The 14,640-nt window shown below is 35.3% G+C and overlaps 1 protein-coding gene across 1 annotated transcript in view; it reads left to right on the top strand.

Moving 5' to 3' along the window:
* LOC142337957 (dynein axonemal heavy chain 5-like) overlaps positions 1-14,640 on the top strand; it is a 428,573-nt gene that overhangs the window by 224,640 nt on the left and 189,293 nt on the right. The window contains exon 29 of the mRNA XM_075387590.1: positions 8,819-8,947. Within this exon, the coding sequence (XP_075243705.1) occupies positions 8,819-8,947 (129 nt within the window). The remainder of the gene's footprint in view (positions 1-8,818; positions 8,948-14,640) is intronic.

Here is a 14,640-nt window from a genome sequence, read left to right as displayed (position 1 = left end):
TTAGTTGGAATCTTTACACATTAGAGTACCTGAAAGTGATAAAAACAAGTTGCACACTATGCCTTTCACTTCCACTAAAGATACAGAATTTGGAGATTGTTATTTTGATATTTCCAAAACTGATAAGCGTTTAATAAGGGCAACGCTGAAAACTTATGAAAAGACAGGAACGTATGTGTTTCTGAAACTGTTTAAAAAAGCAGCAGAAGAATACGAGTTTGAACAGAGAATTTCGTTAACTCTGCAAGAATTTGGGAGTTTGGTCAATACGGCAGAGAAGATACTTGAATCAGAAGAAAAATCATCAAAAGACTGTTCAACAAAACCACCACCAAATAAAAGGCCTAAGCTCAAGAGCAAGGATGGTGGAAGCAATGTATGAACGTTCTCCAAGTTATTTCAAACAATTTCAGAAACAATTTAGATTCAAAATTGTTGATCAAAAGCCAACAGACATTACGAGTTTGAATAATTATGCGGTTTGTCCTCAATTTGAGTCTGAGTTTTGCCAAATAGCAACTAACCATTTTCACCTTTTGATTGATAGTTCAACTGATATTGGCTGTACAAAGCAAAACAAATCTTTTGCTGTCCCCTGTCTTTTCACAACTTTCAAACACCTATTTTCAAATTCTTCAAAACTGGAAACGAATGGAGAAGTATTTACAAAGTTGAAGTTAGCCGTTGACTTCAATGACAAAACAGGAGAAAAAATTGACCCAGCAACGGTTCACAAGCGTCTTCCAATTTCAAACACAGCAAAGATGTTGACGACGACAAAAACGACGGCCACAAAAACTACAGGAATCACACAGAAAACAATCCACAATACCATCTCAGCAGAAACCGGCCATGAACAAACTCAAACTGATCAAATTTGTACAGAAACTTTAAAACGAGTTGAAAACATTTTAAGTGGTCCTCATTCTGGTGCTTTTTGTAAAGTTATGGACATATTTGTGAGTGGTTATGGAAAATTAGATATTGATTCTGAGTTATTATTTGTTCGTCTTGTATTTGAAGAAAAAATAAAATTTTGAAAAAAAAAATTTATTCAATAGATATTAAAACATCATATGAAGTGCAAAGCGAAGCAATTGAACATCATTAATTTTTACAATTTGTCTTTTACTAAATATAACATGCGCAATATAAATACAAAAAAGTCCACACAGTTCTGAGTTTTGACTCTGAATTGGTTGATGTTCGAGAAATTGACATATTTGTGCATTAGTGTAGGAGAGTCTGCGATATAAGTCTCTATAGGCAATAATTGATTGTCCCAAGGGGTCCGCAAAAATAACTTTTTTGTTTCGATTACATAGAAGAAGCCAGTGTGTACCAGGGTTGTTCTAGGGCGAAGCATTTACGATGAGAAAACTGTTTTTGGGGAATTTTTGGGGAAAGTTGTTGGCAGCGAATACACCACAAAATTTGTATTTCAGTTTTCTACATTTTTGAATTGGGTCATTGATGTCATCTTCATCCATTAGTTGGTTAAAATGTGATTTTTGGAAACCCGGCGAGCAGAATCCACAAAAATTGTGCTAGCTTTTTCGCCAACAATGAATATTTCAATATTGTTGGGCAAGGCAGCCGAAAATTTCAGCTCGATCGAAATTGAGCAATTTGTTAGCTCGGGATGAATAAAATCGTGAGAAGCTTGTTGAGTACTGGTCAAGTCAAAAACCATAATAAAATGGTTCGGGTAGTCCGTCAAACTTATGCCATGACCATTGTCAATATAGGCTAAGTCTGATATTGTATTGAAGTAAAGCCGTTTGTCATCATTTGTTGATATTGGACTATCAGCGACTGGCATTCCATTTCGATAGATATAAATCTGTTCCAAATCAAATTTTCGGAAATGAAATGGATTCTGTCTGTTGTTACCGAGAAAAGCTTCGTTTGTGTTCAGACATAAAGCTAGTCTTCGGATTGGTTCCCTGGCAAATATGTCTTCTTGTTTCCAACTGTGCAGACCAGTAGAAGCCAAAAATGTTTTTGTTAGAGTTTCAAGGTACGGATAGGAAGCCGGGCTGGAAAGCAAGGTTTTTTCAATGGACGACACGACGTCATCGTTCAAAGTCATCTTGCGCACATACAAATTTGCCTCGACAATTTTCACTTTATAATGCTTAGCGGCATCATCTGACATAATAACAAAGTCATCAACTGATCTTCGAAAAGCAATCCGAAGAGTTACACCACTCATTAGATGCCTGTCACATGTGAAAAAGTCGACTGCAACCTTTCCGTAAAACGTGCATTCATTTGACTGTCTGACTAAAGCTTTTCTTCTATTTACTTCAGTAGTTGATAAGGCTCCCGGATTTTCCTCATACGAGTAACCTTGACAAGCTAACCAAGTGTTTTTTGCGTCTTTGTTGTGTGAAAACTCAGTCTCAATAAAACTTTTGTGAGCATAATTTCCATTTGCATTCGATATTTTTAGTCCGTTGGCTGACACTGTGCAGTCAGAGAACAGTGAATGCAGCACATTATTGCAAAAGTAGGGAGCGTCAGTTTTAGTCACATCTGCAGCAGATGTACCGTCATATTTTAAATTTGCTTCGGACGACTGAACAATTTTACATTTGACTTCGAGGAATATTTTTTGTAAATCAATAAAGTTGTTTCTATCGCCAGCAACTTCAAATTCCAACATTGGACCATTGGGGCTATACACCGGGCCCAGTTTTTGACAAAAACTTCCATCAAATGTTACTAAGAGGGATGGTTTCTCGAACAGATCGAGGGAACTGTGAGTTGCCTCGGATGGTAATAAATTAGCGATCATCTTTCACCTTTGCAAAAAAATCTGATCGACTTCTTTTTGGAGCTCTTGACTTTGAAATGAACGAGGTTTTACGCTATTTTGTTAACGTGTTTGAACGGCTTCCAATTTGTTTCCTTGGTCGTTGTTGTCGCGCTCGTCCACCTGTTTGTTTTTTGATAGTGTTTGAGACTGTGTTTTTCAAGGCTTGTTTTGGTGACTTTTTCTTTGAGACTACATCTACAAGTTCGGGAACACCCTGTTTTAAAAGCTCTCTCCCGATACGTTTTGCAGCCGGTAAAATAAAACGTCGAGCCAATGGTAAAGCAACGCGTCCAATTCCCGCTGCTAAAGCCCCAAACCCACTTCCCCTTTGTCTATAGTGTCCGGAGAAGTGCGGCAATGATGTTACCTGATTAGCATAATAGGAATTCATACTAGTCAGAAAACTTCTTGAATTGTAAAGTTAAAATAACTTTACCTGTTCCCGAAAAAGGAACCAATTGTCCTGTTTCAATGCGAAGCTCAATTGAAATTGATTGTATAGTGTTTGATTACAGTATTTTTTAGTCTAAATTTGAAAAAACAATTCGATGTGTTGGTTCAAGTTCGCACACGCTACCGTTTTTCAGACGTTGTTTTGAATCAATGACACGCAATAACGGAGCTTTTGCGTCACCCACATACTGATACTCAATAATGTTTGTGTAAATGAATATTAGGTGCTTTCCCGCGCAAAGATCAGCAGGAAATTCTCCAAAGTATGCTTTTGTCTCATCACTCTTCATTAATCTATTTGATGTAACTGAATCCATTTTGTATCCAATATGTACACCGCGTCCATCTGGAATTCCGGTAAAGCCCACAATGCTAGGTATTTCCTCACTAGGAAAAGTGATTCCTTCATATTTACCAAAAATTGTTTCGTATTTTCCAGTACTCTTGATTTCTCGAAACGAAAAATTGGGTAATCCAACTGTTCGCTTGATAGTACCCAGAAGTTGATTAATATTGTCAAAATTACCAGTCATGAAGGACAGTTTTTCTCCATTGTAAGGCCGAGAAATGACACTAGCATCAGACGAAATTTTTTGCGAGTCTTCGTATCCCTTAAGACTGTATGCTATTAAATCTCCATTCACGACGTGCTCAATTTTTGTCGGAAAAATTATTTCACTAAGAGCCACCCTCCAGTCACCAGAGAGTTGAATTTCATCATTGAAAAAATTGCGAAAAGAGGCCAGAGTGTTTGACCCAAATATTTGCATAGAAGCGGATGAAATAACATGCACAGTGAACTCATCGTCAAAACGATTTCTACTCATTTTCCTTTACACGAACAAGCTGCAATTCTGATTGATAAAATTTTCCTTCTATTTGTTCTTTGTTTGCATCAATGAGGGAATATGATGGCGGAAATAATGTCGGAATATCTGTTATCTCAAAAACTTCGTCAGTAAACGATTGTTCGTAGCCTTTTCTGAAAGCTTTGTCTTTTTTGACAATTCTGACAAAATCTCCAACAAAGAAACTAGGTTTTTGGGAAACAGTTGTTTCAGCGCTCAAGGACACAAGCCGTGGTACGTCTTTTTTTGTAACTTTGTTTGGTGCGAGCTTAGTTATCCGATTAACACGTGAATTTATTGTTTTCACAAAGTCTTCTAATTTGTCAATGTACGAATATGTCCATTTTTCTTCAAGGTACTTATGAATGATATTTTTCAGTGAACGAATATTCCGTTCGGCAAAAACAGACTTTTTTCACTAAAAGTGCTATACAAATGAATTGCTCGTGAGTTGCACAGTCTTTTGAAAGCTCCGAGAAATTCTGTTCCATCATCAACCCATACTTTCTCGGGTTGTTTATGTTTGATCATTTTTTTGAATGCATTAGCTGCTTCTGTTGCATATTTTGTCTTCATTGGCTCTGCTCTAAGGTACCGTGACAGACAATCAACTGCTACCAAAAGGTACTTTACATCGCGATTGTATTTTGCAAGGTTGTCAACATATGCTAAATCCAATGACCAAATTTCATTGATATCTTTCACAATCACTTTTAGTCTGGGAAATTGCATTCGATGCGAGCGGTATTTTGTGAAGGACGGCTTGGTATCTAAATAAGACTTGACTTTTGCTAATGACATTTTGCTGTGTTTTTGTAATCGCTTTGAGCTTCCAAACGATGCAGGACCTCTCGAGTACAGTTGTTCTAATGTTTTTCTCTCAGAAGACGAAACGAGACCACTTTTTCTGATTGGCCTTTTTGTGCTTTGTCGTTTCGTTTGTTTTCTCTTTTTCTGTTGTGGTTCGTTTTGAAGTACCGCGTCCTGTTTGCGGACTTTGTTGCGTTGGGAAAAGATCTTGTTCGCTCTCATAGCTTTCCAATATTTGCTTGGCGTAAGTGTTTGAGACGAGATCAGGCTCAAGTCGAAGAACTAACAAGATTCTTGAATATGCCTCTTGATCAATTTTCTTGGTTGGTTGTTGCAAATCATACAAAAAATATGAAACTTGTACATCCGTGGGTTTATTGTCAATGTAAATTAGTTGGCTCTCTTCCCCAATAGTGATTTGGTTTGATTGGATAATAAAATCAAGTACTATTTCTGCACGTTTGACTTTGTGAGCTTCTTTTAATTTAACGTTTTTCATAATCGACTCAAATGATTCAACTGTAGGCTTTTTTGTAACAATTGGATCCATTTCACTATCATCACTAGAAGCCTCCATTTTTTCTTCCTCGTTAAAAATTGTTGGATCTGTTTGGACCACTCTATCTGCTTTAGCTACATCTCGTTCAATATTTGTTGGATCTGTTTGGATCACTCTGTCCGTTTTTCCTATATCTTCCCTTAGCTTGTTTCGTTGCATAAGTGATAACTGAATAGCTTTGTTTTTATATTGTGGGTTTTCAATAATTTCGCTCTTTTGGGGTTGCTTTGTTATAAACATTCGTTTTGGAATTAAAATGAACTCTTCTGTATGCATTATGATTTCATCAAGTAGAAGTAACAGGAAAGACCAACGGCTTTTAACAGTTCTGATTCTCTGCCAAGAATTCTTTTCTTTTCTCTCAAACCTGTTTGTTTGGATAATATTTTTCGAAATGATTTTTCGTGATTTTCGATTAGTTTTTTATTAATTTCAACATTACCGTTGACTACGTTGAGAAAACACTCGCAGAGAAATCGAATAAAGTTTTTAGAAGCTGTCTTTATCAGTTTTTTTAAGTTGATGTCGCTTGACTGAAGCATTTGCCGCAGCATACATAGTTCTCTCTGTTTCATTTGTTAGATTTGTTATCACAGCTTTCGCAGACGGTAAGTAGAAAATTGATGGTCCTGGAGGCACAATGTTTGAGCAATATCGCAAAACGTCCGACGTCTTTGGGTCTAAATCAATTAATAAATGACCAAAAGGCTGTTTGGTAGCTAGCTCGTAGCTTTCTTTAAGAAATTGTGTGTTGTTGAGCTGTCGACCAATTAAACCAATTTGTTGAACGTCACGTGGTGATTTGAATAAAATAATGTGTGTTGTATTCAAGTCGATTGTTCTCGACCACTTGCTTTGTTGGAATAAATTGTGCTTAACGTAAATAACACTTATTTTTTTGTGACGACCTGCAGTCGCAAGTTTTGAAAACTCTTTATCGTTAAAAATTTCTTCGCATGAATCATCAAAAATAAGAAGACAGTCTTCTAACTCTGAGATAATTTCAAAACTTGTAAATTTTTTAAACTGTATATTCAATTTTCTCTCTAAGGACTCAAATTTTGGTTGTTCATGCTGATAGAAATAAAAAATGGATTGAAATTTTGGTGAAAAAGTGTTTTGAAGTAACATTTTGAAAATCAGCTCAGTTTTTCCACAGCAAGATGGACCAGACACTGCCATAAAGAGTCGATCGCTCGTTGAAATAATTTTATTCATAGCTTTGGGTTTGGAAGTGCGTAGCCGACTGTGCAAGAGAGGAGCGAAAACCAAAATGTTGACTCCTCACAATCCAATTGAAAAAATACCAACTTGATGAGAGATACTGCAATAAGAAAAACTATAATGAAAATTTGAGTGAAATAAACAACTTCTGATCGTGGTACTCTTGAATTGCAAAATCTCCAAGATCTCCTTTCCTGTTGATTCTCATCAAAAACCAAATCGGTTATGCCACCTCCCGAATCTAACTGATCCGCAGTTGAACTCATGGAGAAAACGTTTTTTCAAAAATGAATTCAAACAAAATAATTAAATTTAAAAATCAACATGAACATTGGTAGTCTAGTATAAAAAATTCATAAGTTGTATAATGAGAGTTTTTGCCCTCTTTTTTGTAAACAACTGTGTAGCTTGCTTTCATGCCATACTCCATCCCGTAATACGTAACTGAATCCACACATCCTTGTTCTACAAGCTGCTTAATTTTCTTAGGCAGATTGTCATCGTTCAGAGGCAATTGCACTGGAATTGACCGCTTGGGCATAGGTAAAGGGGTTAGATACATTCTTTGCATTTTCTCTTTCATAGACATGATACAGTTGAAAATATTCTAAGAGTGAAAGATATTTTTTGAAGGATTCTATTTCGGCTCCTGTGCAAACAACTTGCTGTTTCCTCAATACAGTTTGTCCCCGACTGTCAGTTTTTTCCTCCTTGACTAGTGTAACAGTCAATTGATTTTCAGCCGTTAAGCAACTGTAAACGATCAAATTTGGAGACAAATTCACTTGGAGTACAGACGGTGCTGTCTTTTCTAATCGACGGTTGTTCATGGATCAGCCAGTAGTAGAACAATTGGGCCTTTTTCCTCGCACAATGTTTGTTTTTCTGTCGTTTTGGGCAAGTTGTTGAATGCAAGTCACAAATTGGGGTCTCCCGATAGAAACTCAAATGTTCAATTTTGGGGCATAACAAATCCTCAAGGTTTGTAACTTTTCTCTGAAGCAATTTTTGCAACGTATAAGTTTTCTCTACACCCTTTGCATAAAAATCTGATAGAGGAAATCGAAGCACTACACTTTGAAGAATTTGTTTTAAATAGCAATATGGGTAATCTCCCTTTTCCCAATCCAAACCATGAAGATATTTTGAAACCCACTGATAAGATTTTTGTTCACTCAAAGTAAGAGAATTGAATGAGTGCGGAGGTGAGAATGAAATTGTATCCGTGTAGTTATTGCAAGTTATGGCTAGCTCTTTCACAATAAAATCAGATTTTTTGCTTCGAAAGCCTTCAAAGTCAAGAACAACCACTCTTGCAGTCAACATTCCAATCGATTGAATAAACGGTTTTTGAAAGTCTTTAAGTAAAAACAAAAAGCAATACCAGTCACATGACCCACATATTCATTTGTGACTGGACAGGGTAAAACGTATGAATAACCGGGTCCCTTTTCACTGTACTCATAAACAAAACCACAAGCGTCATGAAGAATTGCATGTAGTCTTAAAATTTTAAAATTTTTGAAATAAACGTCTAACGAAGAATTGTCAATTCCAATCAATCCACCATACGGTCTCATTTTCAATGCAATTTCCAAATCGAGGTCAGGATCCAAATACAAGCAAGTTGCTAAAAAATACAAAAATCTTTCACCGTATTGCGAATATTCTTTTTTCACTTTCTTGCATATCTCATGAATCCTATCCAAATCCACCGTAGCAATTGTTGTCATCGCGCACTATTTCAGAAATGATAATTTCTAGACAATAACCCAATCCCCTTAATCCCTTTGTCAAGTCTCCCTCAATAAAGGGGTAAAATGTTTGCATAATAATTCGGCTGTTACATGTAAAAGTTATGTTGTCCCTGCATGTAAAAGGTTGGGTTGTCCTATCCCATGCAAAAGGTTGGGTTGTCATAGCGCATGTATCGGGTTGGGTTGTCCTTCCCAATGCAAAAGGTAGGGTTGTCCTCAGGACAACCCTATCTCTTACATGGGATGACAACCCCCCCCCCCCCCCCCCCCCCGATCTTCCATGGTGTATACGTTACTACTCACAATTGTTATTTAGTTATTTAAGAGCATTTTTTGTGCGTTTTAGGCTATGCAGAGGCGTCACTGGGATAGGATCTCAGAGCTGGTGGGGAGGGAACTGGACTATGAAAGTGATCAATTCAGCATGAAAAGTATCCTAGAATGTGATCTCTACAAACACAGGGAGGATATTGAGGTCAGTCAATCAGGCGATGTGGACAACATTCCTTATTGTCATAATCACATCCTCTCGAAATAAACAATTATTTTTCCAAAAATATTGAAAGTTCAACTGAGGTTAAATCGTGGCCCAGATTAACTTAGCGCAGCTATCCAACAACTGGAGCCAAACAACGGCTGACTACAGCTAAACTGGGCGCATCTATTTTGCTGTTTTCTGTTTCTTTTACAATTCACAGAAGTTGCGTTGTTTCGTGCGTGGTGCTACTTTTTCAGAAATTTTGATGTTTTTTGATGTAAAGCTTGAAGTATAATTTCGATAGCAACGAAACATAAATCGGGACGAAAAATCAAGAGGACTAGGGTTGGGTATTACGCGCTTGTTTTGGCAAAACCGATTTCTGTTCCCATTAGGCATAAATTTTGAGCCCAAGTATTGTGGACATTAGGCGAATACCACTTAGAGCACTTAAAAGCATTGCTTAAAATTTCGCATGACCGTATAAAGTATTCAGGGGTTGCTAAATATTGTCTCTACATGATAATAGCTCACGAAGATCGTTTGGCGATTTCTTTTAAAGCATTGGTCATTTGCAGCATTTCAGTTCAAGTCCATTCAGAATCTATGGCAAAATTTTTCTCAAATTTTTCGAAGCCACATAGTATTAAACTATTAAGAATAAAAGAAGGAAAACTTCATACTTTGATTTTCATTCTGTAGCCATAATTTTCGCTAAAATTTTACCTTTTTTACATACTTCAGTTTGAAAATAGTTAGGGCTTCTTGCGCACTTCCTAAAAAATGATTGTACGTGCGTGACTGACCTCACTCGAAATGACTTGCTTTTAAACTTAAATGTAACAAGGAGGCTCGGTAATGTGCGTTAGCACATTAAGTTCCGATCCCCGCTCATCTACATTTTTCACTTAATTGTCTACCAAATGAGGAAGAGATAAAAAAAAATAAGATATCAACATATCGTTCAACAAACTACTAATAGAACAAAACAATCAACTCTAGAGGGTCGGTCTATGAGACCTGTGGCTACCATAATGTGACTACCAGAAAAGACGGCAATAAAAATCAAATAGCTACAAATATTAATTACGACCAAAACTCCTTGTCCATTTTTTGAAAACCACTAATAATCATATCAAAAGGGCATCAGATAAAATTTATACTAAGAAGATTATGCGGTACTTTTTGGAACAAAATTTGGGACTTTTCGTCAATGCGACTTGGCAACCAGTCGACTAGAAATGAGCAAAAGCGGCAAAAGTTTATTAAAACATTGCTTTAAAAAAAAGTATTAAATTCGAACTGATTAGAAACATTACGCATCAAAAGAAATCATTGAGAGAGTTTTTTATACTTCAATAGAGAGTAACTGAGGCCTTTCATTATCCAGGATAAGTCATACGACTACAAAATGAACGACAAATACAGGCAAAATTTGCACTAAAAATTGTGCACGAAAACGATGTCCCCCCAATCAATTAAATATTAAATTGATCACTAAAAACAATAAAAATCTTCGTTTATAATTTTTGCAGGTGACAACCTTTTTAAGTCATATGACGCCCATTATTGTGATACTGTGAAAAGAAAACAAAAACCAACAACAAAGGGGCAAATTTGCAAAAATCACGAAAATTGATTTTATGAAAACTGATTGTTCCAAGAAGAAAGACCATTTGAGGTAAAACCGTTATGAAGAGCAAATTGTATTTCAAAAGATAAATGATGTAAAATGTATATGGAGATGCTTAGCTCCAACTTAACAGAAAAAAAAATTGGCAGATCTCAAAAATCTATCTTTTTTTTATTAAAAACAAATATTTTCAAAATTGATAGCCGACAAAAGCTTTTGACTAAAAGAGTAGACAGTTTGTCTTGCAACTACTCTGAAAACTAATTGCGATTGTTATTATTGAGACTAAATCAAAAAACTATAAATTAACATTAAATACAAGCTGAACTAATAAGTTTCAAAAACAACTTTACGAAACCACAGTTTTGAAGCCATTCAACGGAACTGGACTATGAGAGTGACCAATTCAGCATGAAGAGTATCCTAGAATGTGACCTCTACAAACACAGGGAGGATATTGAGGTCAGTGGTTGAGGACAACAGTCCTTATTGTCATAATCACATCCTCTCTAAATAAACATTTATTTTTCCAAAAATATTGAAAGTTCAACTGAAGGTAAATTGTGGCCCAGATTAACTTAGCGCAGCTATCCAACAACTGGAGCCAAACAACGGCTGACTACAGCTAAACTGGGCGCATCTATCTTGCTGTTTTCTGTTTCTTTTGCAATTCACAGAAGTTGCGTTGTTTCGTGCGTGGTGTTACTTTTTCAGAAATTTTGATGTTTTTTGATGTAAAGCTAGAAGTATAATTTCGATAGCAACGAAACATAAATCGGGACGAAAAATCAAGAGGACTAGGGTTGGGTATTACGCGCTTGTTTTGGCAAAACCGATTTCTGTTCCCATTAGGCATAAATTTTGAGCCCAAGTATTGTGGACATTAGGCGAATACCACTTAGAGCACTTAAAAGCATTGCTTAAAATTTCGCATGACCGTATAAAGTATTCAGGGGTTGCTAAATATTGTCTCTACATGATAATAGCTCACGAAGATCGTTTGGCGATTTCTTTTAAAGCATTGGTCATTTGCAGCATTTCAGTTCAAGTCCATTCAGAATCTATGGCAAAATTTTTCTCAAATTTTTCGAAGCCACATAGTATTAAACTATTAAGAATAAAAGAAGGAAAACTTCATACTTTGATTTTCATTCTGTAGCCATAATTTTCGCTAAAATTTTACCTTTTTTACATACTTCAGTTTGAAAATAGTTAGGGCTTCTTGCGCACTTCCTAAAAAATGATTGTACGTGCGTGACTGACCTCACTCGAAATGACTTGCTTTTAAACTTAAATGTAACAAGGAGGCTCGGTAATGTGCGTTAGCACATTAAGTTCCGATCCCCGCTCATCTACATTTTTCACTTAATTGTCTACCAAATGAGGAAGAGATAAAAAAAATTAAGATATCAACATATCGTTCAACAAACTACTAATAGAACAAAACAATCAACTCTAGAGGGTCGGTCTATGAGACCTGTGGCTACCATAATGTGACTACCAGAAAAGACGGCAATAAAAATCAAATAGCTACAAATATTAATTACGACCAAAACTCCTTGTCCATTTTTTGAAAACCACTAATAATCATATCAAAAGGGCATCAGATAAAATTTATACTAAGAAGATTATGCGGTACTTTTTGGAACAAAATTTGGGACTTTTCGTCAATGCGACTTGGCAACCAGTCGACTAGAAATGAGCAAAAGCGGCAAAAGTTTATTAAAACATTGCTTTAAAAAAAGTATTAAATACGAACTGATTAGAAACATTACGCATCAAAAGAAATCATTGAGAGAGTTTTTCATACCTCAATAGAGAGTAACTGAGGCCTTTCATTATCCAGGATAAGTCATACGACTACAAAATGAACGACAAATACAGGCAAAATTTGCACGAAAAATTGTGCACGAAAACGATGTCCCCCCAATCAATTAAATATTAAGTTGATCACTAAAAACAATAAAAATCTTCGTTTATAATTTTTGCAGGTGACAACCTTTTTAAGTCATATGACGCCCATTATTGTGATACTGTGAAAAGAAAACAAAAACCAACAACAAAGGGGCAAATTTGCAAAAATCACGAAAATTGATTTTATGAAAACTGATTTTTCCAAGAAGAAAGACCATTTGAGGTAAAACCGTTATGAAGAGCAAATTGTATTTCAAAAGATAAATGATGTAAAGTGTATATGGAGATGCTTAGCTACAACTTAACAGAAAAAAAATTGGCAGATCTCAAAAATCTATCTTTTTTTTTATTAAAAACAAATATTTTCAAAATTGATAGCCGACAAAAGCTTTTGACTAAAAGAGTAGACAGTTTGTCTTGCAACTACTCTGAAAACTAATTGCGATTGTTATTATTGAGACCAAATCAAAAAACTATAAATTAACATTAAATACAAGCTGAACTAATAAGTTTCAAAAACAACTTTACGAAACCACAGTTTTGAAGCCATTCAACTTATAAGATATTAACCGCGAGAATATAACATCTTCACTTGCGTCTCCAATAATCATCAGAACGTTTTTTTAAATTGACTATCACAAAATGACAACAAAAAGAACCACAAAAACTGAAAAGTATCTAAGTTCACTAAGTTCTCCTGAAACAAATTGTCTAAGCCCTGAAGACATAATTTAAAAAGTTTAAACAACAGAAAAATTATTGTTTGATTCATCAAAACATTAAAAAGAGCTCTAAATAATGAGGCTAATTTACGAAAATGATACAACATTGTTAAATACGAAAAAACGCAAACCAGAACAACAAGGGATAAGTTGAAGAATACTATTAGTCTTTTTTTGCAGAAAGTTAATTCGAAAGTCCAAACAGTCATTAGTTATTTACCGATAGCAGTTATTTAAGTTCAATTGTTTATCTATAATTGGCCATTGAGACCTTTAATTACACAATATTTGGCATACGACAACAAAAATTAACAACAAATAAAGGGAAAAAATAAAAAAGACTACCAATTTCTGCAAGAGAACTGTGTCGCAGCCCTTCAAACCATATGTTATGAAAACAAGATTTATGCTCAGTTTCAAGTGTTGTAGAGTTTTTTTTTCAGTTAGACTGTTAAATAATGTGAAAATTTACAAAAGAAACACAAACAACAGCAAAAATGGGCAAATATGCACAAAAATCAGGAAAATTTTGTATAAAAACTTGTAGTACCAAAAGCAAGAAATCCCTCTGTTAAAACAATCGGCCACATAATTAGTTTTTATTCTATAAGGAGGAAAGGTTGACCTGTACTTACTGAGAATAAGCAAAATGTTGACTAAAATAATATAAAAAATTGACAAGTTCAAAAAATCAGAGAAATTTCCTTAAAATAAATAAATTCAAACATAGCTGGCAGATTGCCAGAAAATAGCCGCAATAGATTCGTAGATCGGCAGTCTAAAAAAACAGTAAAAAAGACAGACCAAAAAAATTCGTCTTTTCATTGAAGGCTGATCTGTTATATTTTGATTAAAAATCTGTATAAGTTATTGCTGCCTCTATTAGCTGATCTCAAATAACCTTCATTTAGAGTGATACACACCCATTTGACCTTATCTCTTTGAATTAAAGTAAATAAAAGTCAATTTCAATGTGAGGAAGTCATTTTTGAGAGTGAGGTAAGTCAAGTGTGACCAAAAATTTAATCACGCGCATGAACAAAAAAAAACTCGCTCCACTAAGAGCGAAAAATGACGTCACATATGCAATTCAGTTGAAATTGCATGAACGAATGAACAAAAAATGGCTGTGACGTCATATGGTCGTAACAAAAATCATGACGACGAAATAAAAAAAAAACCAAGAGAAGGCCAATAATAGCCTCAGCTATCGCTGTGCGGCTATTAATAACATAAGAGACATTAGGTAACAACCGAATGAATAGAAAACGTTCCCTTGCACTCTTGAGGAAGACATTTAGATCTTCGTGTGGTCAAACTTAAAAGTGAAGATTGCCAAAAAATTAACAATTGAAGGCAAAAGACAAGAGTTCATTTAATATTTACTAAAACTCTTCCTCAAAGCCATAAAAACCCTTTGG

Source organism: Convolutriloba macropyga, chromosome 4, assembly GCF_964194025.1.
Source record: "Convolutriloba macropyga chromosome 4, txConMacr16.3, whole genome shotgun sequence".
Taxonomy (NCBI): Eukaryota; Metazoa; Xenacoelomorpha; order Acoela; family Convolutidae; genus Convolutriloba; species Convolutriloba macropyga.
This window is presented reverse-complemented; position numbering and strand designations above follow the sequence as displayed.